The 25,995-nt window shown below is 45.3% G+C and overlaps 1 protein-coding gene across 9 annotated transcripts in view; it reads left to right on the top strand.

Moving 5' to 3' along the window:
• ARID1B (AT-rich interaction domain 1B) overlaps positions 1-25,995 on the top strand; it is a 2,758,190-nt gene that overhangs the window by 1,463,067 nt on the left and 1,269,128 nt on the right. For 6 of the 9 annotated variants that reach the window (XM_073585743.1, XM_073585744.1, XM_073585746.1 and 3 more), the window contains one exon: positions 24,649-24,777. The exons of the other annotated variants lie outside the window; for them this stretch is intronic. In XM_073585743.1, the coding sequence (XP_073441844.1) occupies positions 24,649-24,777 (129 nt within the window). The remainder of the gene's footprint in view (positions 1-24,648; positions 24,778-25,995) is intronic. 9 annotated transcript variants of the gene reach the window in all.

The following is a 25,995-nucleotide window of genomic DNA, read 5'->3' as shown; positions in this document are numbered from 1 at the left end:
CGTTGGTCAATAGGCCCTTCATCCTAGAGGTGGATGCCTCCTCTTCTGGTGCGGGAGCAGTTCTTTCTCAGCGGACAACTTCTGGTCAAGTGGTGCCTTGTGGGTTCTTCTCTAAATCATTCTCTCCCGCAGAATGCAACTATTCAATTGGAGACCGGGAATTATTAGCCATTAAGATGGCTTTGGAGGAGTGGCGGTATCTTTTAGAGGGGGCAGTCCATCCATTCATAATCTTCACGGACCACAAGAATTTGGCGTATATCTTCAGTCGGCGCAAAGGCTCAACTGCAGGCAAGCCAGGTGGTCGCTATATTTTTCCCGGTTTGACTTCAAACTTCATTTTCGACCTGGGGACAGAAACATCAAGGCAGATGCTCTATCCAGGTCCCTACAGTCACCTGAGGCTGAGGAGGTTTCTTCTCACATCATTGAGCCCGCCAAAGTTAGCAACATGGCACCCATGACGCTCTCCCCCATTCCGCCAGGAAAGACCTTCGTCCCACAGAATAAGAGGTCGGAAGTCCTAGGCTTGGGGCATTCCTCCAAGATTGCGGGTCACGTCGGGGTCAAGAAAACCCTCAGCCTTCTTTCCCGCTACTATTGGTGGCCTTCCCTTCGCCAAGATGCAACAGATTTCATTGCCTCCTGCACGACTTGTGCCCTGAACAAGATACCACGAAGTCTGCTGTCCGGTCTGCTTCACCCTCTGCCTCCCCCTGAGGCCCCTTGGCGACAAATTGGTATAGATTTCATTACCGATCTACCGCACTCCTCCGGGTGCACTACCATCTTAGTAGTGGTCGATCGCTTCTCCAAGATGGCCCATTTCATCCCGCTGCCCAGATTACCTACGGCATCTGAGCTGGCCAAGGTCTTCATACACCAGATCTTTAGGCTTCACGGACTCCCTCAACGAATTGTCTCCGATCAAGGAGTCCAGTTTACCTCCCGCTTTTGGAGGGCACTCAGCAAGCTCATGGGTATATCTCTAGATTTCTCCTCTGCGTATCATCCTCAGTCTAATGGGCAAGTGGAACGGATCAATCAGGTATTAGCAACCTACCTGCGTCACTTCTCTAATGCCCATCAAGACAATTGGGTGTCCCTGCTGCCGTGGGCAGAGTTTGCCCACAACAACCATCCTAATGAATCCACCACTAAAATGCCGTTCTCCGTGGTTTCCGGCCAGAACCCTGGTGTTCCACTACCTCTCTCTACGCCTTCTGGTGTTCCCGCAGCAGATGCCCTTGCTACCGAATTTTCTCAAGTCTGGAGGGAGACCAGAGAGGCACTAGAAAAATCCAGTATCCGGATTAAGAGACATGCAGACAAGAAGCGCAGGGATCTTCCGCCATACCAACCTGGCGACAAAGTCTGGCTGTCAACTAAGCATATCCGCTTGAGGATACCTTCTTACAAACTAGATCCTCGGTACATCGGCCCGTTTGAGGTTCTGGGATGCATTAACAACTTGGCTTATAAATTCATGTTGCCGGCTTCGCTTCGGGTCCCTAACGCCTTCCATGTCTCGCTCCTTAAGCCTGTTGTTCTGAATCGGTAACACTCAGTCCCACCTACTTCCCCTCAGCCAGTAGGGGCCGATAACATCTTTGAGGTAAAAGAAATTCTTGCCATGAAAAAAGTTTGGGGGCGTACCCTCTTCCTCATTGATTGGAAGGGTTTTGGTCCTGAGGAGAGGTCCTGGGAACCTAAGGAGAATGTTAATGCTCCTCTTCTTTTAAGGAGGTTTTTGTCCAACCTCAGGAGAGGGAGACGTAAAGGGGGGGTACTGTCACGTCGGCTGTGGTAGCCGCCACAGTCCCAGCAGCGGCGGGGCCCGCCGCCGCCTATACTCACCGGCGCTCCCCACGCCGCACTGTGCCCGCCTCCTCATCGTTCTCTGCAGCCTGGCACGTGCCTGTCTCCTGTGGGCGCCTTAGGCCGCGGGCGCACGCTCTGCAGGTCTATTAACCCTGCAGCGTCCGCCCTGAAGCCTGAGCGCCCAATCACTCAGCAGCATGGAGTATATCAGGCGTCTCCAACATGGTGGACACGCCTGATTATCGTGTGCCTTTTCCTTTCGATATCCTGGCCAAGTGTTTAGGGGTTCCCCCTTCACACTCTGTCTCCGTCCTGTACTCCAGTGCCCAGGCCTTTACTCCATATCTCCGTCCTGTACTCCAGTGCCCAGTCCTGTACTCTGTATCTCCGTCCTGTACTCCAGTGCCCAGTTCTATACTCCGTATCTCCGTCCTGTACTCCAGTACCCAGTCCTGTACTCCGTGTCTCCGTCCTGTACTCCAGTGCCCAATCCTGTACTCCGTGTCTCCGTCCTGTACTTCAGTGCCCAGTCCTGTACTCTGTGTCTCCGTCCTGTACTCCAGTGCCCAGTCCTGTACTCCGTATCTCTGTTCTATACTTTGACCTGCACTTCCTACTCCGTTCTGCATTCTATCCTCAGTCCTGTAGCTCTCACTCAGTCCTTTGAGCCGCCCCTCTTGGTTCTAGCAGTCGCAGCATCTGTCTTCCGGGGGTCTGCCCCTAACGGCCCCTGTATAGGGGTCGGCACCACCTGGCGAGCTCGCCCCCGGGAGCTCCAGTGCCGCAACCCAGAGGGTCCACTCTCGGACGTAGCCTTCCTGGCCGTCACACCGGGGAAAGACCTGGCTAGTCATTGCTTGCGTTGAGAAACGTGATGGTGTCTCCACGGCTTGTGTTTGCATATATTTACATATTTCCCATAAGGGTGGGGGCATTGCCCTAGATTCACTGCGTTGAGAAACATGTGATGGTGTCTCCGCAGTGTTGGATGTTGATCTCCATGAGTTCATTCATCCTCATTTTTCACAGTCTTCTACTAGGCATTGCTCCTACTGGCCAGTTTCCTACTCCACACTGATGAGGGGCAATACCCCGAAACAGCTGTCTGTGGATGGATATCATGTTTTGGCATAGGTGGTTTCCTTCATTGTAGATTACCCTTCCCGTGGTTGTTCCCCTCGGGGAAAGACCTGGCTAGTCATTGCTTGCGTTGAGAAACATGTGATGGTGTCTCCGCGGCTTGTGTTTTGCATATATTTACATATTTCCCATAAGGGTGGGGGCATTGCCCTAGAATCACTGCGTTGAGAAACATGTGATGGTGTCTCCACAGTGTTGGATGTTGATCTCCATGAGTTCATTCATCCTCATTTTTCACTTTATATACCCCTTAGGATGGGTTCACACGTAGCGGAACTCTCGCGGAAATTACCGCGAGAATTCCGGAATTCCATTCCATGGGAAAATCGCATTTTAAATTCCCGCGATTTTCCCGTGGAAAAACTAGCATTTTGCAAGCGTAATTAGCTTGCAGAATTGCTAGCGTTTTCCAAGCGATCTGGAGCATCGCTTGGAGAACTGATTGACAGGTTGGTCACACTCGTCAAACTTAGCGTTTGACGAGTGTGACCAACTTTTTACTATTGAGGCCGCCTATGCGGCATCAATAGTAAAAGATAGAATGTAAAAAATAATTAAAAAAAATATTGTTATTCTCACCTTCCGACGTCCCGCACAGCCTTCCCGCCTCTCTCCACGCTCCCAGTAATCCTTTGCGACACTTACCGCGATGACGTCTGTTCTCGCGGGATCGCGACGTCTCACAGTCATTCACGATGACGTCGCGCGAATGACCGCGAGACTTCGTGATCCCGCGAGAACGGACGTCATCGCTCACAAAGGCTTACTGGGACCAGGAGCGTGCAGAGAGGCGGGAAGGCTGCGCTGGACGTCGGAAGGTGAGAATAACAATATTTTTTATTTTTAATTCTATTTTTTACAGGGATATGGTACCCAAAGCCCGGAGGACAGTCTCCTCTCCTCCGGACCGTGGGTACCATCCGCAAATGTTCTGCTTACTTTTCGCATGGTGTGCACAGCCACATGCGGAAAGTAAGCAGAACAATGCATTCCTATGGGTGCGGGATCGCCGCGATTCCGCGAAATTAATGAGCATGCTGAGTTTTTTACCGCGAAGCGATTCCGCCGCGGTAAAAACCACAGCATTAGCACAGCATTGCGGAATCCCATAGGAATGCATGGGATGCTTATTTTTCGCGGTTAAAACCGCCGCGGAAACGCGAAAAAACACCACGTGTGAACTCAGCCTTAGGGGGAGGAGGAATGATCCACATGCAAAAATTAAAGGGGGGTGGAGTTTTTGCTTCCTTTAACCCTTTCCCTGCACCTAGGAAAAGAGGACAATGCACAATAAACCCACAGGCTGATCAGTCAGGGGCCCCCGGCAAATAAAGCCGGGTTCCCTCAAGTGTGAAACTAGCCAAAGTAATCATTCTGTCCCCATACATATCATAAAATGAGTAGGGAGAAGACATAATAATGTGGAGGCCAGAAAGTGTATGACTAAACGGCCATAGATTATATATCTTGTATATCATGATCCACATATTAGGACTATCCAATATAAAGGACACTGCCACACTGCAAGCATCGCACCAGGAGTAAACGTATTAAAGTAAACAAAATAACAATAATCGGACAGGGAAAGAATGGCACATATTGTTATGGCAAGGAGTGTACTAAAGCATCACCACATAGCCAAAGGATAGTATCCTATTACATGGCACACTACCCTGCCCGTGAAGGACACATAACATCCATAACTGATGCTATGTAAAGCATCAGGAACAAAAGCAAAAGGTAATATAGTTATACCTGGAAGCAGTGGTGGCAGTGGGGTCGGTCCAGTCCCCGACGCACGTTTCGGAGCCAAAGGACTCCTTCCTCAGGGGGCGTTAGGGAAGGTGCGACCACCAGGGTTTAAATAGCGCGCGCCTAGCCAGAGGCCGTCTGTGCGCACAAGGGGCCCGCCCCGCGCCGACCGGATCCATGCCGTGACGTCACCGGAAACACGCGGGCCCACGTGATCCAGCGCGTCAGGCAGGGAGCCGAGGCGGACGCGCGACGGACACCGCGCATGCGCACAGACAGCGTCGGGCAGGAGCCGCCATGTGTAAAAAGGGCAAAACAGATGGGCAAACAGAAATGTGTAAAGGGAGGGTGGAAACAGATTGTGCATACATAAATGCATCATGCCACCGATATACTGCACAATAACGGTGCATAAAGGGGTATATCAGCAAAGCCCATGGCATAGAATACAGAAATAAAGCAATAGGTAACATGACAACAAAAGACACATACAAAATATATATAAAAAGAGAAAACAATCAAAAGTATAAAGTCTCACCAGCATAGAACCTATCATAAAAATGCGCAAAAATGCCTAAATCTCTGTGTATAAATGCAACCCAGACAATGCATGCGACACATATGGTGCACCGTATATTGCAGATACACATAGACAAATACCCCATGGATATGTGCACACACATACACACGAGTGCATAAACACTCACATACGTGCATGTGTGCAAAAATGCATGCACATGAGTGACGCACGATGTGGGAATGAGTGGCAAAATGCAGGATATGAACAAAAGCAAAATATCCATATGTGTACAAATGGGATAATATATAATAATTCAAAAGATGAATACAGAAATGAAAAATACAAAAAATACACTAAAGATAATAATACACAAAAAATACACAAAAAATACACATAAGGAATATAAATATGCCAAAGATGGGTAATACCCAGCCCATCGAGTTCAACTGGATAGTTAAACCCATATGATGTGGGTATAGACACATGAGAGATCCCAGAATCTTCATCATGAATGAATCCATCAGACAACTTCCATGGTTCACAAGGACCTCTGACCCTTCCTAATTCCAAGGACAATATATCATTCAAACCACTAGAAAATAGATAAAAGATAAAAACACGTAAGTAAAAACACAAGACCAAAAAGCTCAAAATGGGATAAGTTGGATGAGTTACAAGTATGGGGCATATGAAATGTTTTCATTTAGACCACGTGGATGGATGGTGCCTAGCGTCCAGATCCATCTGGTTTCAGACCTAGCCAGCCTATTAGATAATTTGCCACCCCTTATATTGATGTCAAGGGCATCAATGCCCCTTATTCTTAGGAGTGTGGCATTGCACCGGTGAAATTCCTTGAAATGCCTGGGTAACGTCTTCAGGCTTGAATCGTCGGTGCAAGTGGCAGCCGCCGAAATACCCAAGACATGTTCCCTAGTGCGTACCTTCAATTGTCGCGTGGTCATGCCCACATAAATGAGCCCACACGGACATGTAGCATAGTATATCACGTACCGAGTGGTACATGATATACGTTGCTTGATGGAAAACGTCCTGGTACCATCAAAATTAGTAAATGAAGTACTACGTTCAATGTTAGGGCAGGCTATACACCTGCCACAAGGGAAACAGCCATGTCTAATTGGATGATCATCCAAAAAAGTGTGTGCTGGATGATCAACATAATGACTAGCCACCAATTGGTCACGTAAATTCCTAGCCCTTCTATAGGAAATGGATGGATACTCTGGGAGAAGTTTGTTCAGGATAGGGTCCACCATGAGAATAGGCCAAGCCCTTCTCAATACATCCCGCATCATTCCATGTTGGGGATGGAAAGAGGTAACAAATCTCACAACCTCACTACCCTTAGATTTATTACGGTCCCTGTAGAGTAGCTCATTACGAGTTGAACATCTGGCACGTTGATAGGCCTTTTTTATACTCCGTTTACTGTAACCACGTGCTAAGAATCGAGATCTTAATTCGTTGGCCCGATTCTCAAAATCGATATTAGTGGAACAGATACGGCGGAGACGTAAGAACTGTCCCACAGGGATAGCTTTAATAAGATGATGGGGGTGACAGGATGAGGCGTGAAGTAGAGAATTGGTGGATGTCTCCTTACGATAAATATCAGTTTGAATGATCCCTTGTGAATCCTTTTTGACAGAGACATCCAAAAAATTAATTTTTACGGGATCCCACGTCAATGTCAACCTGATGTTCAGATCGTTGTCATTCAAATTAGACGTAAATTGCAGAAGGTCGATGGAGCTGCCCTGAAAGTTAAAGAAGATATCGTCGATATCGCAGATTGGATACTAGCGGCTGAAGATGATGGTCAATCCATTTGTTGATATGCTCAAGGAAATTCCCACGACCAGATATAATAGGTCTGCCCGGTGGTGATCTGATGTCCTTATGGATTTTGGGTAAGAGGCATAGAGTGGATATAATAGGTTCTTTTACAGTAAGTGCCGAAGCCAGTTCTTTGGTGACAATGCCATTGATGACGGCCCTGTTGATAATCAAGTCCAATTTGGCAGAAAAAGCTGAGAGAGGATTGTAAGTTAATTTTTTATAGCATACCGGATTATTTAATTGCCGGAATGCCTCTCTCTCATACATTGTTATTGGCCAAATCACCACATTGCCACCTTTGTCGGCTGGCTTCAGCACTACATCCGGAAATCTGCCACCGGGCAGACCTATTATATCTGGTCGTGGGAATTTCCTTGAGCATATCAACAAATGGATTGACCATCATCTTCAGCCGCTAGTATCCAATCTGCCCTCCTTCCTCAAGGACACTGGGGATCTTTTGCGGAAGGTCGATGGACTCTGCTTGGAGAGTGATTCTCTTCTTGCTTCGGTTGATGTTGAGTCCCTATATACTAACATCAAGCATATCGATGGCCTACGTGCCGTACGATTTTATTTATCCACCTCCACCATCTCTATGGGACTTAGGGACCTCATCCTGGAGCTTTTAGAGTTCACCCTCACACACAACTTTTTTTGTGTTTAAGGGGTCCTTCTTCTTGCAGCTCCAGGGGACTGCCATGGGTGCGGCCTTCGCGCCGTCCTATGCTAACCTTTTCCTGGGGCTGTGGGAGAGGGATCTCTTTCTGTCTGATAAACAGGGGTTGATTGAGCGTGTCCCGTTCTGGGCACGCTACATCGACGATATCTTCTTTATCTTTCAGGGCAGCTCCATCGACCTTCTGCAATTTACGTCTAATTTGAATGACAACGATCTGAACATCAGGTTGACATTGACGTGGGATCCCGTAAAAATTAATTTTTTGGATGTCTCTGTCAAAAAGGATTCACAAGGGATCATTCAAACTGATTTTTGTCGTAAGGAGACATCCACCAATTCTCTACTTCACGCCTCATCCTGTCACCCCCATCATCTTATTAAAGCTATCCCTGTGGGACAGTTCTTACGTCTCCGCCGTATCTGTTCCACTAATATCGATTTTGAGAATCGGGCCAACGAATTAAGATCTCGATTCTTAGCACGTGGTTACAGTAAACGGAGTATAAAAAAGGCCTATCAACGTGCCAGATGTTCAACTCGTAATGAGCTACTCTACAGGGACCGTAATAAATCTAAGGGTAGTGAGGTTGTGAGATTTGTTACCTCTTTCCATCCCCAACATGGAATGATGCGGGATGTATTGAGAAGGGCTTGGCCTATTCTCATGGTGGACCCTATCCTGAACAAACTTCTCCCAGAGTATCCATCCATTTCCTATAGAAGGGCTAGGAATTTACGTGACCAATTGGTGGCTAGTCATCATGTTGATCATCCAGCACACACTTTTTTGGATGATCATCCAATTAGACATGGCTGTTTCCCTTGTGGCAGGTGTATAGCCTGCCCTAACATTGAATGTAGTACTTCATTTACTAATTTTGATGGTACCAGGACGTTTTCCATCAAGCAACGTATATCATGTACCACTCGGTACGTGATATACTATGCTACATGTCCGTGTGGGCTCATTTATGTGGGCATGACCACGCGACAATTGAAGGTACGCACTAGGGAACATGTCTTGGGTATTTCGGCGGCTGCCACTTGCACCGACGATTCAAGCCTGAAGACGTTACCCAGGCATTTCAAGGAATTTCACCGGTGCAATGCCACACTCCTAAGAATAAGGGGCATTGATGCCCTTAACATCAATATAAGGGGTGGCAAATTATCTAATAGGCTGGCTAGGTCTGAAACCAGATGGATCTGGACGCTAGGCACCATCCATCCACGTGGTCTAAATGAAAACATTTCATATGCCCCATATTTGTAACTCATCCAACTTATCCCATTTTGAGCTTTTTGGTCTTGTGTTTTTACTTACGTGTTTTTATCTATTTTCTAGTGGTTTGAATGATATATTGTCCTTGGAATTAGGAAGGGTCAGAGGTCCTTGTGAACCATGGAAGTTGTCTGATGGATTCATTCATGATGAAGATTCTGGGATCTCTCATGCGTCTATACCCACATCATATGGGTTTAACTATCCAGTTGAACTCGATGGGCTGGGTATTACCCATCTTTGGCATATTTATATTCCTTATGTGTATTTTTTGTGTATTTTTTGTGTATTATTATCTTTAGTGTATTTTTTGCATTTTGTATTTTTCATTTCTGTATTCATCTTTTGAATTATTATATATTATCCCATTTGTACACATATGGATATTTTGCTTTTGTTCATATCCTGCATTTTGCCACTCATTCCCACATCGTGCGTCACTCATGTGCATGCATTTTTGCACACATGCACGTATGTGAGTGTTTATGCACTCGTGTGTATGTGTGTGCACATATCCATGGGGTATTTGTCTATGTGTATCTGCAATATACGGTGCACCATATGTGTCGCATGCATTGTCTGGGTTGCATTTATACACAGAGATTTAGGCATTTTTGCGCATTTTTATGATAGGTTCTATGCTGGTGAGACTTTATACTTTTGATTGTTTTCTCTTTTTATATATATTTTGTATGTGTCTTTTGTTGTCATGTTACCTATTGCTTTATTTCTGTATTCTATGCCATGGGCTTTGCTGATATACCCCTTTATGCACCGTTATTGTGCAGTATATCGGTGGCATGATGCATTTATGTATGCACAATCTGTTTCCACCCTCCCTTTACACATTTCTGTTTGCCCATCTGTTTTGCCCTTTTTACACATGGCGGCTCCTGCCCGACGCTGTCTGTGCGCATGCGCGGTGTCCGTCGCGCGTCCGCCTCGGCTCCCTGCCTGACGCGCTGGATCACGTGGGCCCGCGTGTTTCCGGTGACGTCACGGCATGGATCCGGTCGGCGCGGGGCGGGCCCCTTGTGCGCACAGACGGCCTCTGGCTAGGCGCGCGCTATTTAAACCCTGGTGGTCGCACCTTCCCTAACGCCCCCTGAGGAAGGAGTCCTTTGGCTCCGAAACGCGCGTCGGGGACTGGACCGACCCCACTGCCACCACTGCTTCCAGGTATAACTATATTACCTTTTGCTTTTGTTCCTGATGCTTTACATAGCATCAGTTATGGATGTTATGTGTCCTTCACGGGCAGGGTAGTGTGCCATGTAATAGGATACTATCCTTTGGCTATGTGGTGATGCTTTAGTACACTCCTTGCCATAACAATATGTGCCATTCTTTCCCTGTCCGATTATTGTTATTTTGTTTACTTTAATACGTTTACTCCTGGTGCGATGCTTGCAGTGTGGCTGGTCCCCCTTGTTGACCATTATGCTGTTTATTCCTGTTTTCCCTACCATACACCGTATGTCCTTATATAATATTTTACATTATTTAATAAAATTTGGTTTTATGGATTTTCGACTGCTTTTTCTTCTTGGGTAGTTCCCATACATATCATGTAGATATCGTGTTATCAGCTGCACATATCCTGTTTACACAGGCAATATTCTTCCGAAGACATAGATTTTTGTTATACCATAAACATTCCAATCACCCGATGAATGAGCATCATTTTGGTCATTCATTCAGTGATTTCTGACATCTTTACACATACAAACTCATGTCTGCGTTACTGGTATTTAAAAATATGGATGCCACATGCACACATACACGTAACATCTTACACACAAAGCATTATAAAACACTCCATGCATGTTACACACATACACAAATTAAATATTAAACATTATATGCTCACACATGCACACATGGGCCAATCTTCCACTGCTGCAGTCTTTTAATGGGGCGGACGTACTCCTTCTGCAGAGACCACATGTCCTACAGTTGTGGCCAAAAGTATTGACACCCCTGCAATTCTGTCAGATAATACTCAGTTTCTTCCTGAAAATGATTGCAAACACAAATTCTTTGTTATTATTATCTTCATTTAATTTGTCTTAAATGAAAAAACGCAAAAGAGAATGAAGCAAAAAGCAAAACATTGATCATTTCACACAAAACTCCAAAAATGGGCCAGACAAAAGTATTGGCACCCTCAGCCTAATACTTGGTTGCACAACCTTTAGCCAAAATAACTACGACCAACCACTTCCGGTAACCACCAATGAGTTTCTTACAATGCTCTGATGGAATTTTCGACCATTCTTCTTTGGCAAACTGCTCCAGGTCCCTGATATTTGAATGATGCCTTCTCCAAACTGCCATTTTTAGATCTCTCCACAGGTGTTCTATGGGATTCAGGTCTGGACTCATTGCTGGCCACCTTAGAAGTCTCCAGTGCTTTCTCTCAAACCATTTTCTAGTGCTTTTTGAAGTGTGTTTTGGGTCATTGTCCTGCTGGAAGACCTATGACCTCTGAGGGAGACCCAGCTTTCTCACACTGGGCCCTACATTATGCTGCAAAATTTGTTGGTAGTCATCTGACTTCATAATGCCATGCACACGGTCAAGCAGTCCAGTGCCAGAGGCAGCAAAGCAACCCCAAAACATCAGGGCACCTCCGCCATGTTTGACTGTAGGGGCCGTGTTCTTTTCTTTGAATGTCTCATTTTTTCTCCTGTAAACTCTATGTTGATGCCTTTGCCCAAAAAGCTCTACTTTTGTCTCATCTGACCACAGAACATTCTTCCAAAATGTTTTAGGCTTTTTCAGGTAAGTTTTGGCAAACTCCCGCCTGGCTTTTTTATGTCTCGGGGTAAGTAGTGGGGTCTTCCTGGGTCTCCTACCATACAGTCTCTTTTCATTCAGACGCCGATGGATAGTACGGGTTGACACTGTTGTACCCTCGGACTGCAGGGCAGCTTGAACTTGTTTGGATGTTAGTCAAGGTTCTTTATCCAACATCCGCACAATCTAGCGTTGAAATCTCTTGTCAATTTTTCTTTTCCGTCCACCTCTAGGGAGGTTAGCCACAGTGCCATGTGCTTTAAACTTCTTGATGACACTGCGCACGGTAGACACAGGAACATTCAGGTCTTTGGAGATGGACTTGTAGCCTTGAGATTGCTCATGCTTCCTCACAATTTGGTTTCTCAAGTCCTCAGACAGTTCTTTGGTCTTTCTTTTCTCCATGCTCAATGTGGTACACACAAGGACACAGGACAGAGGTTGAGTCAACTTTAATCCATGTCAACTGGCTGCAAGTCTGATTTTAGTTATTGCCAACACCTGTTAGGTGCCACAGGTAAGTTTGTCCACCCTCTTTTTTATGTTTGGTGTGGAATTATAACCAGTTTGGCTTTAGGACAATTCTTTTTGTGTTTTTTCATTTAAGACAAATTAAATGAAGATAATAATACCAAAGAATTTGTGTTTGCAATCATTTTCAGGAAGAAACTGAGTATTATCTGACAGAATTGCAGGGGTGTCAATACTTTTGGCCACAACTGAAGGTATTCAATTTGGGTGCAGAGCAAATGGCACTTGGATGGTTTTGAACACATGAACATATCTCATGGGAATCAGAGAATAGTGCGAACATATAAATCCCCTAAAACCAGAATTTATTCAAAAATACATTAAAAAACACCTATCCCAGTGAATCATTGGCAAATGCCACAAATAGAAAAAGACCTATTCTGGGATGCTACACAGCCCTACAATAAGGCTTTCTGACACCTTCCTAACCGTGGAGGTTGGCACCCTAAAAGTACGATTATTTGGCGCCCCCACTCAACGAGGACTATCCCTCACTCCCTACCAATCCCTGGTAAGACAGGAGGGAAAACAATGATCAGATAGTGCAGAAATGAATATTCAAAATGCCCTAGGCTATGCAGGGCCACAGATAAATATCACAAATACATAAAAACTATAATGCCTCCGCATCATGATCAACCATGACCAACTGATATGCCAAAAAGACAAGTGATACAAAACAGCCCCGCTCAGGGGTATACAATCAATCAGATGGAATAAAGAGGGTCACTTATGTGCAGGTATGCCCCGACGCGTTACTCCGCCTATAGCGGTTCATCAGGAGGATTGATCAATATTGATAAAATTCATAGCCGATACCCAGATGATGCTTGATGGTACTGGAGGTCATGAAAGAATGGATTTAAATAACCCCCATAATACACAGCCACAAATTGGCCCCGCCCACCATCCGGTGGTCAAATCACATATGAAAAGGCAATGATAACCCCAAAATATCCACATGTTAGCAATACAGCCACATACCTACAGCATTAGCAAATGTGCCCCACGTCATTCTCACCGCCCAGGATACAGAACAGGCGGGAAGGCCCCAGCGTGCGTTCCACAGTGGAGCGCATCCAAAATGGCACCGAAGCTTCCGGTTCCGGCAGTCATACTAAAGCTCCATACCTTCAATGCCGGCTTTCAATCACACACTCCCACCCTCAGATGCGAGAGGCAGGAACAAGCAGTGTGCGCTTCATAGCGGGGCGCACCCAAAATGGCGCCAGACCTTCCGATCTTCATACTGATAGGCCCGCCTCTGGGGTTGCCATGGGGAAACAAGACGCTGGTTCTTAAGCACGGAGCAGGATGCTCCCATACCAAAGACATCATATCCGCTCTCCCCCGTTGTCATAGGGACAAGGAACGGCATAAGAAACATAAATATGCCGTTCATTCCTAACGGAGAGGATCTCAAGTTAAATTACATTAACCTCACAAACACATACTGATTAGCCATATGTCTTTTGTTGGGAGGACTATAATGGGGAAAAAATATTGATAGTAATCCAATAGACTAGTATGATAGATAAATATCGCTTTTACAATGAAGCATATGCCTTACTAGCATACCCTAATATGCCAAACAGATAAAAAAAAACCAATCAAAGTGGGAAACATTAGTCAAATCAGGAGTCCTTTCATTATATAAAACAGGTATATGACATGCACTCATTCATCCCATCAGGGGAGAGGGACTGTAACCTGAAAATCCACTCACATTCCCATCTCAAAATAATAGTATCCAGGTTACCTCCCCTCGTTTTTGGCTTGATTAATTCAATCTTAGTAAAGGAGATGTCCCTCACACAACCTTGATGTACAGCATTCATGTGTCTTGCGACAGGGGTATCCCTCTTATTCTTGATATCCCCCAGATGCTCCCCCACTGTCACCCTGAGTTCTCTTGTGGTCTTGCCCACATAATCCATGGGACACGTGCTCGTTGCTTTATAGTATTTTTGAATAAATTCTGGTTTTAGGGGATTTATATGTTCGCACACTTGGATGGTTTTACCTTCAATCCATGTGTCTGGAGCCGGCTTAGTACTTGCTCCAAACGCTGCAGGTGTTCTTCGAACGTGGTGGCATAGACAATTATATCATCTAGATAGATCAAAGTGGCTTCAAAATTCAGGTCACCCAAGCACCTCTCCATCAGTCGCTGAAAAGATCCAGAAGTGTTGGCCAGCCCGAAAAACATTCTATTAAACTCAAACAGGCCCATAGGTATTTTTCGGGCTGGCCAACACTTCTGGATCTTTTCAGCGTGGGTTTGGTACCATAGATGTGTTCAGTACTATAACTTCATTGACAGTATTTATCGTTATATGGTGAGGGGACATAATTATCATCATCATCATCATCATCTTTTAAGCCTCAAAGCTCATACTTTTGTACACAATCTACTCTACGCAAGGACTCCTGGAAATACCAGGAGACAGATACCCTAGTAAGCAGCTTGCCAGACCCCCATTCTCCAGGATGTCATGCAGGGAAAAGGAGAACCTGTGGATAATTTCTTCCACCGATGTAACAAAAAGTTTCTGGATCTCAGATTTGAAATGCAAATTAGTTCCCAGTTGGAAGAAGCTTGACACCCACCAACATCGAGCTCCAGATTTTAATAGGGTAATGGCATACTGAGTCCACAACCCATGAAAGTACGTATTCTCTTACAGCTCGCCCCCCCCCACAAAAATACAATGGAGAAACAACATCTCTCACCCAGACAGAGGTTGAGGATACTCCTCTCAAATTCCTGGTGGGTCCCGATGCAATCAGAAGATTGATCAGGGACATTGATCTACTTGCTGAAGAAGTATGTAGTCTTTTCTTTTTTTTTTTACAGGACACATCTGTAGATCATGTGGGCGTTGAACTAATGGCACTGATCCCAGACTCAATATTGGCAGGCTGAAAATCCAGTTTGTAAAGGTGGGGCAGAAGCCAGTAGCCCAGCTGCCAAGGAAATTGCAATATTTACCCTCCATTTCATAATTTGCAATTATTTCTATGAAGTTATGGATAATACATGATAATACATGTCAATGAAGTTATAGTACTGAACACATCTATGGTACCAAACCCACACACTATGTTTTGTTTTTATCAATTCTATTTATTTTTCTATGGTTCACGGTGATTGACCTGGCCAATGCTTTCTTCAGTTTATTTCTACATGCTGCAAGCCAGTACCTGTTTGTTTTCACATGAGGGCCAGCAATATATTTGGACTATGATGCCTCAAGGGGCACAGTATAGCCTCTCTATGTTCACCCGAGCCATGACCACGGTCCTGGAGCCCTGGAAGAGGATACATCCCACAGCCACTTTTTTTTTTACAATACATATGGATGACCTCCGACCCTGACTGAAGACAGCCAAACCAATACTGCTCTTCTACACATGCAACCTTTTTATAATTATTTCAAGACTTTCCAAGAAGGTATCAGTGTGTTTTATATGCTAAATTGCAATCACATTTTCACAGCTCTAGGACTGCCACGCTATACTGGACTGTTTTGTCTGTTTGTCATGAAGAAGCCTGACCATGTAAATGGAGTCCTAACACAGCTTCCCGGAGGAAGACAATGCCCTCCTGGCTTCTACTCTCCAAAACCTGACCAAGTGACTCGTGAAGTCCAAACCTGCATGAGAACCGTGTTTGCAACCCACCTGTGCTGGATAAAGCTTCTGATATTTCTGTCTGCAATGCCCTACTCTGCTCCCAGACAACGTCACCATCTCCAGATGTGCTGTCCATAATCCAGCTACTCTTCTACCTCTGCCAAAGGGGGGAGGAAGATGGAGGATGAAAACCACATCTCTGACACATTAGTGGAAGAGGTAGTCGACTCTGAAATGGCTGAACGCGATTGTCTTACTGTCATGAGGCAAGAGAACACCTGGAAGATCCTGACCTGATGCTCTTTGTGGATAGACCAAGGTATGCAGACCAAGAAGGCCGTTCGCACACTGGTATAGCAGTAGCCACAGAAGTAACTTGCTGCCAGCAAAACCACTGCCTACATCCAAAGGCAGGACTGCGGGCCTTGACAGAAGCATACGAGAGGTCCACTCAACATGAAGCTGTCAAGATCAATCTGGAGAGAAAGAGGCTTCATCACGGCTAACGGAACGCCAGTCTGACACCACAAAGCCATACAAGAATTAATGGAGTCCTTGTTGATGCCAGGAAGAGTTGCGGTGGTAAAAGTAAAAGCACACACACTGGAGACACTTCAAGGGAAGCAGTGGGCAACAGACTAGCTGAAGTAACAGCAAAAGAAGCAGCAGTAATACCGGTTGACACGGAAACAGAGGAAAAGGAATAACCCTGGAAAAAGATGTTCTGACACTCCAGAAACAAGTATCCAAGGAAGAAAAGAAGAAATGGACCTAAGATGAAGTTATACAGGATGAAATATGCCTAAGGATGAACAAGGAAAATTTAAGGCCTCGAACAAAACTCTACATATTTGATGCTATACAGGAAACAGGGAAGTCATAGCATAAGAGTTTACTCTTTCCCTTGGGTCACATACACGCACAAGTATAATTGCCTATATGTAGACTAAGTTTAAAAACATGTGACTAAAATGCATTTTCGAGTCTTTTCATCCATCCCAGAACCTGAGGACATAGGAGCCCACCAGATCCTGCCCGGTGACTGAGTCCTCATCACCAAGAGGTTCAACAGACGTACCCTTGAACCTAGAGATGACAGCCTGTTCCAAGTCCTGTCAACTATCGCAGCAGTCCATGGGTCCTCGCTTCCCACTGCAAGGAGATGCCGGATCCAGAGTCCAGTAGCGGCTGCCATTCTTCATCCATCTGGCACTTATCCTTTTCCTAGCTCAAGGGGTAGTCAGTCACCAAGGGGTAGTCACTCATGAGAAGGGCATACTGACTTTCTGGTATAATGTCTCCACCCCAAGAGTAACATATCAATTTGACTACTGTCTCACAATAAGAATGTCCAGGCCCCATGGCACAGTTTCATATCAGGTTTAATACACAATTCATCTGTGTCACTACTGCTGAAATAGGGGAAGGTTCAAAACTGGGAGGATTAGTCTCTTGTTGGGTGGCACACTGGTGAAAGTGACTAGAGACATCAACCAGCCCAGGCCCTACAGCGAAGGGACAAATGGGGAATAAGCCTATTAAGTCGCATGACCCTGTCCAAAGCCCATTTTAAGGGTCAGAGTGGCCTTCCGGATGCAATACTCCCCGTCACTACTGCTCACTGCCCCAAGGAGGGATGCATAGTTCTGTACCTCACCATTGAGAACCCCTCAGAGAATGAGCAAGGGTTATATGTACTAGGCTCAAGTACTAAACTTGGGAGGGAAAATGGTGACACAAAAGGTAAATTTTGGCTAAGAAGCATAGATACCAGTGGGGGCACACAGGGAGCACTTGACAAATTCAGAATCAAGAACGAGACAATAGTTGTGTTTAAACCCACCATCCCCGTAAATAAGAATGCAATGCGGATAAACTATTTATACAATAATCAACAACGGTTTATAAAATACACTGGGGATGCCATAAAGGCAATTATTGACCCATTAAGTTTGCAAAAGTTATTTTATGTCCTTTGATCATATTTTCCTTAATTCTATGCTGCATAGTTCCATGCCTTAAGAAAATGATGATGAAAACTATGGAAACCACAGTGATGACCATGCATGCCGATTTCGAAGATCCCCTGTATGAAAAATGTCCCAATGAAAACATGCAAGCACCACCTCCGGAATATGCCTGCCTGAAGCAAGCCAACGAGGGAAAGTCCAGGATCTGACTTCCTCCTGTGCAAAGTCCGTTAGGAGGGGGTCCATCTACTAGAGATGGGTCGTCTCGTATATACGGTGAAGATTAGTTAGTTAGGTTCCAGCATTGTTGAGATAGGTAGGCCGGGAGGACAGATCGATAGGTTCGACGAGATTAGGATTTTGATTTTGCATATCTCCAAAGGAGGGACTGTTAAGGGAAGAATATATGGCACATGAATATATACAAGAATCAAAACTGTATCACTATATGGACGCTTTGCTGGATATTGGGATCATGTTGCTTTAAGATACTTCTGATTTTCTTATATTTTCTTAGAGTTGTTTCTGTATGGTATCACTCACCTAAGCTTCATCAAATATTGAATAAACTGGGTGGACCAGGGTAAGCCAAGCTAGAAAACAATACTTGTGTATATAAGTATTGTTCAGCAATATGGGAGCAATAAACGGTAACCCAGAAATGTACATAATGATTGTGTAGCGACCTGGGAAAGGCAAATAGTAACTGGAAACATGTCCATGATGTAACTGATGATGTAGCTCAAATTCTGTTATAAAAGCTGTACACGTTTGATTAAAGACAGAGAAGAATCATACTGACACGATACCCTCTTGTCTTGTGTATTCTTTTCTCGAGTATACGTATACCTTGTGCCAAAGCTACAATTCGGCCACAGACAATTAAGACGGGTCGCACCTTAGTGTGACAGAATCATCAGTATGAAGGCTGTCTTCGCTCGGTCGTGTTCGGACATCGGCACTTGCTAATAACCACTGGCCAGATCTAGGGTAGAGAAGTATCTCGCTTGTCCCAGGGTGGATAAGGGCTCTTCAATCCTGGGTAGCGGGAACGAATCCCGCACAGTGCAGGCAATTAACTTGCAATAGTCTTAACAAATAGTCTTAACAAATTCTCAGCTGTTTTTTTTCTTAGTGGGACTATATGAGCAGCCCATGGGTTTTGACCTGGATTACACCATTCTGTAACATCTGTGAGAACATTCCTTTCACCTCCTGGTACAGCTATGGAGGAATTTGATGGTAGTGTTCTGTTATGGGCGCAGCATTACCGTTAGGATCTCGTGAGTGATTGCAGTGGTACAGCCAAAATCGTCTTCATGACGAGCAAATACGTCTTGATAGCGTCCTAGTACATTTTCCACCTGCTGTATCTGCTGTGAGCTCTGTTAGTTCAGTCCTCAATTGTTCTAAGATTATTGGCCCTTCTTTTTGCCTTGGGGGTTCCGACATTGAATGACTTTCTACTGCTAAAGTCCAAGGGTCTCCATTTTTGCCATCAACTGTATGGTCTGTGATGGTAGCTGCTCTGGCATGCTGACTATTTGTGCCATTTCACAACTGGAGAAAAGTGTCAGTGTGTCCTCTCTCAAATTTACACATCTCATGGGCAACTTCCCATCTCGTACGGTAGCCAATGTTCGGGCAATTAGGAGTACGGGTGGTAGGTTCTCTATAGCAGCTGGTTCTAGTTGTACTTCCACTCCTTCCAGAGGGGTGCAGGCCTGGACAGGGACAGAGAGCATGGTCTGCCCCGGAGGTATTTCAAGACTGTTTGCAGCCGGAATAACCACTCTGTCCAGCATTTTTCCATCGCAGGAGACTTCTTGCGCCTAAGCCGTCCGAATCAACTGTTGAAATATTTTCCTTTGAGGTGTTCGGGGGCTCCATTGTCTCAGAGACCGGTCTTGGGGACTCATTGACAAGCAAATGTCCAAACTCCTTAAGCACATTCATCCCTAGGGTAACATTATATCCACACTCAGTGTCACCCAAAGTCAGTACCACACCTCTGCGGCCCAAGTCTTTGACGCAGACTTTAATTTGCATCCATGCCACCCCTGCGACCGGCATGGGAAGCTGACTGGTGGCTGTCAACTTTATCACCTGTCTCCACTCAGGCCTCATTGCATCAGGGAAATGGTTTCTGAAATACTTCTCGGGCATCGTGGTTACTTGGGATATGGCCCTTCCATCTATTTTGGCCTATACTGACGTGCACATTGAAACTAAATTGGTGGGACTTCTGGTTCTTCTTACTAGCTGTTCTGGTTCTGGGTGGCATTGGAGAGGCTGTCTCCGTTGTGGCTACATCCGGGCCATGTGCCCCAGCTCTCCACAGAGGAACCAGGTAGGACGTTCAACCCGTCTAGACACTCTTCCACCCCGTCATGGTTCTGAGAAACCTCTGCTCCCAGATGAGCTCAGCGAGGTCATCTTCTTTTTAGTTTCTGTCAAGTCTTCCCTCATCTCTTGGATTTCTCTCCTCAAAGCTTCTTCCACCCACTCGAGCGCAGGCAATGCATTCACGGCCACCACTCCACTCCGGACCTTTGCCACCAGAACTGTCATGTGCATGCGGTTCACTTTCAACTTCTTCTGCAAAAGTCATGTGTGGGCTCACACGCAAGCATGCCCGCAGGGCCTGTTTCAGCAGCGCATCTCTCAACCTGGTCATTAACTGATCACGCAGCACCATGTCAATCGACCCTAGCCCCACACTGTCTTTTCCGGTATATGGCAGTGTGTATTTCCTGCAATATGTTCATGAACTGTGTCATCATCTCCCCCTCTTTTTGAATCCGGCTAAACAGTCGCATGCGCAGCTCTCCTAGACCTGTGGGGTCCCCATGTGTTTCCCCCAGTGCACAACTTGTCAAGCATATCCCACTGTCTGGGGGGCCATAGCATCACTGAATTGCCTCCCCTTCCAGGGCCATCATGGAGACCTCCGCCTGTAAGGCGGGTATCATAGAATGCATTCTCATCATCCCTTTAATTCATTCAGTCCAGCTCCACAACATGGTGTTACTCCCATTAAATTTAGGTAGGTTGTTTAGCGTTGTCCCCAAAGAAATGCTGGACCTATGGCCCTCCCAAAACGCTTGGTCTGCCCCCTTCGTGCCAGTAGACTGCATCCTGCTGACTATGCCCAAGTGTAAGCAGGTTACAAGATGCAGTAACGGGTTGGAAGCAGAGCAAGGGTTAACATGGGGTTAAATTTAACAGATATACTCCTCGCAGGGAGTAAACTGGGAGAACCATATAAAAGGAACACAGGGTATGTAACTCAGGGGAAATGGGTGTGAAGAATAGGGTAGGAGGTTCAAGAATAGCAAACTTATCAGTCCCACGACTTCAGAATGCCAGTAGTTCAGGATGTGGACGTTGGCGCCAAAGCAGTGGCGCATAAGGGGTCCGGTATGGTCCTGGAAAATATGGCATCTTGGATCATGGCGGCGGCGGTGATTCCTCGTGGTCCGGTGTAGTCCTGGAAAAAATTACGTCTTGGCTCCTGGCAGCGACGGTGATTGCTCGTAGTCCGGTCGGTGATCGGTGTGTCAAGAAATGACGAGCCGGACAGAGCACAGTTTTACCCCATCAGCGTACAGGGACAAGAAGCAACTCGATTCAGGTACAAAGGTAAACCTCTCACAGCAGGTGCCCCAATTCTCCCATTCGTGCGTGCACGCACTTATGTCTTGACTGGGCATCCTGTCACTCACAGTCAGTGACGTCAGTGGGGACCGGGTACGTCATTGTCGGCAGTCTCTGTTAGCAGCTTTTAGCCTCTGAAGGTTTAAGCCCACTCTGGCAGTTGGCTTTTCCGTAGAAGGCCTGACACTGCCCTCCTGCGCGCTGCATGTTCCCGTGGCAACTAAATGATTTCCTGCATACTGTGGCCCTTTTATCTTAGCCATGACCCCTACTCCTAGGTGCAGAGGTCAGTCTGGGGCCTTAAGCTTTCCCTCGTGAAACTTGGGGGACAGCCCCAACAGTTCCGGAACCGTCACGGATTAGGTAGGCCTGGTTCGGGTCTTCTCCTTACACACACAGCACACACACGCGTGCATGTCCATGGTCACATGACTGTGATGTCCCTAAAGGTCCTGCTGCAATGTTAACCTTGGAAACTATACTGATATTGCAGGACTGCTGCTATCAGTGCAGTTTCTGCTTGTATACACTAGGGGGTCCTGCGAGGATAGGGCCTTGGGAAATTGCCCAGTCCAACCCGTCACTCCTTCCTTCCATAATGCCGACCCTGGTTGTCATATAACCAGTTTTAGGAATCCTCTATGAAGAAGTACAACAAAATATTAGGTCTATGTGTACTGAATTCTTTTAGAGATGTGGACACAGACACATAGATTACACTTAAAAAAAGAAAATAACCGTTACTAAGGCTAGGTTCATACTACGTTAAAGCAGCCCGTCCAACGCATAGCGTTGACGGGCTGCGTTAACGCTATAGCATAACGCAATCCGTTTAACCGACTGCCTTAACGCAGTGTGATCCCAGCCTAGCAAAGTGTAAGGATCATTAGACATAAGGGCCTTTAAACACATAGCGATATTGCTAGCGATATCGCTAATGCGTCACCGATTTTGTGACGCAGTAGTGATATCGCTACATGCGAAACTCACCTCTGACCCCAGCCCCCCCCCCCCCCGCTGGCTATCGCTGATCGCACGAGATTGTCTTGGTCCATTTCTTGTCGTCGGCTTTCTGCTGGCGCCGACGAGCGAGCCATGGATGCGGGCGGAAGACGGTCATCATCACTGCGTCTGACAGGTGAGTAACAATCGCCGAGCATCACTGGTGAGATCTGCCTGTTTGGCAGCTCACTAGCGACCATTTAGCGATGCACCAGCGATCCTGACCGGGTCGTATTGTGGTTGGGATCGCTGGTGCATCGCTAAATGTAACTGGGCCTATAGGTTCCAGACTCATTGCTGCCTGCTCTGTTTATCATTAATATTTAGGATCTTATCAATGGGTCCTTCCTTTTACTTTAAAGCGCTTCTCAGTTTCCAAACCCTGAAATGATTAAAAGTAACTAAAGGCCAAACATGCTCAGAGAGTTATATTGTTTTTATATAGCTGTGCTTTATGCTCATTTTTTGCGCTAAGTTGTTTTGATACAAATACCTTAAAGGGGTTGTGGCTTTTCACATAATCTCAGTGCATATCTGGGCTGCAGAATGTTGACAATAAGTAATTTACCTTCTGTGGCTAGTTTGCAGGGTTTCCAAGATATGATCTCTTGCTTCTATGAAAAACGTCCAGGGGGGGTGTGTTCTGGCATTGAAATGAGAACTGGTCATTTCCTCCTCAATAGTTTCACTTTCCATAGATCACTGTTCAGCATGTGTCTGGGGGAGGAGCAGCTGGGTGGTCCTGCTCTCTTCACTGAGGCTGCTAGACAGGGAGGATTTGTTACTGTGTGAGGAGGGATAGGCTTGTTCATGTGGTCTGTTGCTATGGAGGGTGGGGTTGTTGCTATAGAGGGCATGTTTTTAGTAGAGTAGGAGGAAACGACCAGTTCTCATTTCAATCCCAGAACACACCCCCCCGGACGTTTTTCACAGAAGCAAGAGATCATATCTTGGAAACCCTGCAAACTAGCCACAGAAGGTAAATTACTTATTGTCAGCATTTGCAGCCCAGATATGCACTGAGATTATGTGAAAAGCCCGGACAACCCCTTTAAGCAGAACATTTACTGAACAGGTCCCTCCAGAATGGAAAACCTTCGTTAACAATAGCACGTGCCAGTAATCCATGGAGTTTGTCACTTTGGGCATATAGAAGAGTACTTAATACTTTTTAAATGGGATTTATTATGTTAATCAGTGAGTTACTTTTTTTGCAAATTTAAACAGCTGTAAGACTTTCATTTCAGGACTCACTAAAAACTGACATTTCTTAATAAGATTTTATTAGGATATGTTCACACAATGTTTTTTTTTCAAGCAGCTAAAATTGTCTGTTCAAGCAGAAGATGCTTCAGGAATTTTTTCATTCTCTGTGTCTTGGCATTTTGTAAACTTGAAGGTTTTTGTTTTTTTAAGTGTTTTTTTTTTTTCTTTTAAGTGTTCTTAGTTGTTGTCCAAACACATTTTTACCCTGTGTTTTATTTAGGAATTTTTCCATTTTTTTTTACAGTGAGAGGGTTGTATTTGCGTTTTTCAGAAGTTGTTTAACTCCATTCAACACTGAACAAACCACTACCAGATTTTGACGCAAAAACACTGGTAAATAGCTCCAAATTTATTCCTGGCCATTTTTTGAGCCTTCCCGTTGACTTGAAAAGTATAAAGGGTCTTTAGAGCTGAAGACTCCCGAAGAATGGTCAGCTTACTTTTTTAACTGCTCAAACTAAAGTAGTTAAAAGACATTCACATGCATGAAGAAATGAACATGTTTATTTTAGTTGTTTTATTAGCGCTTTTCAGACAGGTTTTGGAGTGGACCATACCTACCTAAAAAAACGCTGTGTCAACATACCATTAGCATTCCCTGTCCTTGTATTCTAAAATGCTAATTGTTTGATTATTTTTTTCTTACATATTTTTGCTGGTGGATGTTAATTGGCTTCTTTGATTAAAGTGCATATCCAAAGTAGCTTGTTCTTTTGTCCCGCTCTAGGCCACCATACATTAGATCACCTGTTTATCTCAGCCAGCCTGTAGCTGCCGGACGTCCCATGTTTTCCTCACAACATCCCAACTATGGCAACTCTCAGATTCCAATGATGCATCAGCCTGATCAGTACGGGTAGGTAGAACTGTACATGCATTGGGACCCTAGCCATTAGTTTTTATTTGTTTTTTTCATTTATTTTATTAACTGTTTGCATACTGACTGCTTGTTCTTTGACGTTGTGTGGCATGTAATCACTGCTGTGGTGTGTTGGCTAGCAGTGGAAGTTTTACTGATACTAACCAAGATGATGGAAAATGTATGTCTACTAGGCATTGCCATGACATCTTGCATGGCACATGGTCTTTCTACCCTTTATGCCTGCAAAGGTGATTGTGATGGTGCCTCACAAGAACTGCGCCCTCATTTTACTTGATTCTTTTTGTGGTTGCCATATTGTGTGTTTTTGTTTGAGAACTGTTTTGTGACATAGATGATTAATGTGAATGCAATGTTTTCTGCTCCAGTTACCCAGATCTGACTTTTTCACGAAAGGTGTCTTTGACCTTGAATTTATTCATTGCATGGTGTTTTTCAATCTCTTAAGGCTATGTTTCCACATTAAGGAAACGCTGCAGAGAGGAAGCTGCTCCGACCAAAGCACTGCCCCCTTCTTTATGTGCAATGATTCCACATGTGTTCATTGAATCACCGCATCCTATACATAGACTGTGTTATTTATGTTGCGGAGACGAAGCGTCTCCGCAAGATAAATGGACATGCTGCGGTCTGTAAAGATGCACCTCATGTCCGGTTACGCAGGTCTGTCACCTGCGTCTTTGCACGCACAATGGGGATGGGATTTCATAAAATCCCCTCCACTATGCTGTAACAACTGGACGCTGCGGCAGTATGCAGCATCCAATCCACAGCGTTTCCTGAACGTGGAAACATACCCTTATGCTTTTAAAGAAGACAATTATCTTGTCTTTTTCCAGAAAGATTAGAAATGCTTTTGTATTTGTTGCTTCTCTTTAAGTCGTTTATGTGGTTTGTCAGTTTCTGATTTCTTCAGGTTACGCTGTCATCATTCATGGAGACTGAAGCACTGAAAATAAAACACTTATTTAGCCTTTTTTTCAATGTCCTAGAACTCTGGACATAAAAAAGAAAAATACACCTAGAATATAAAGAACTGGTGACATTTTCTTTTACTTTAACCGCTTCCCGACCGCCCACTGTAGATAAACGTTGGCGCTTGCTGGGCTTTGTGCAGCGCCGACGTTTATCTACTGTCGGCAGTTTTGTGCCCCCCGGGACCCCCACATACCTTACAACGTGGGGATCCCGGTG

This window comes from Dendrobates tinctorius, unplaced genomic scaffold (assembly GCF_039654945.1).
Source record: "Dendrobates tinctorius isolate UK_male_01 unplaced genomic scaffold, ASM3965494v1 ptg000087l, whole genome shotgun sequence".
Taxonomy (NCBI): Eukaryota; Metazoa; Chordata; class Amphibia; order Anura; family Dendrobatidae; genus Dendrobates; species Dendrobates tinctorius.
The sequence above is the reverse complement of the archived record's forward strand: the minus strand, read 5'-3'. Positions and strand labels throughout refer to the sequence as shown.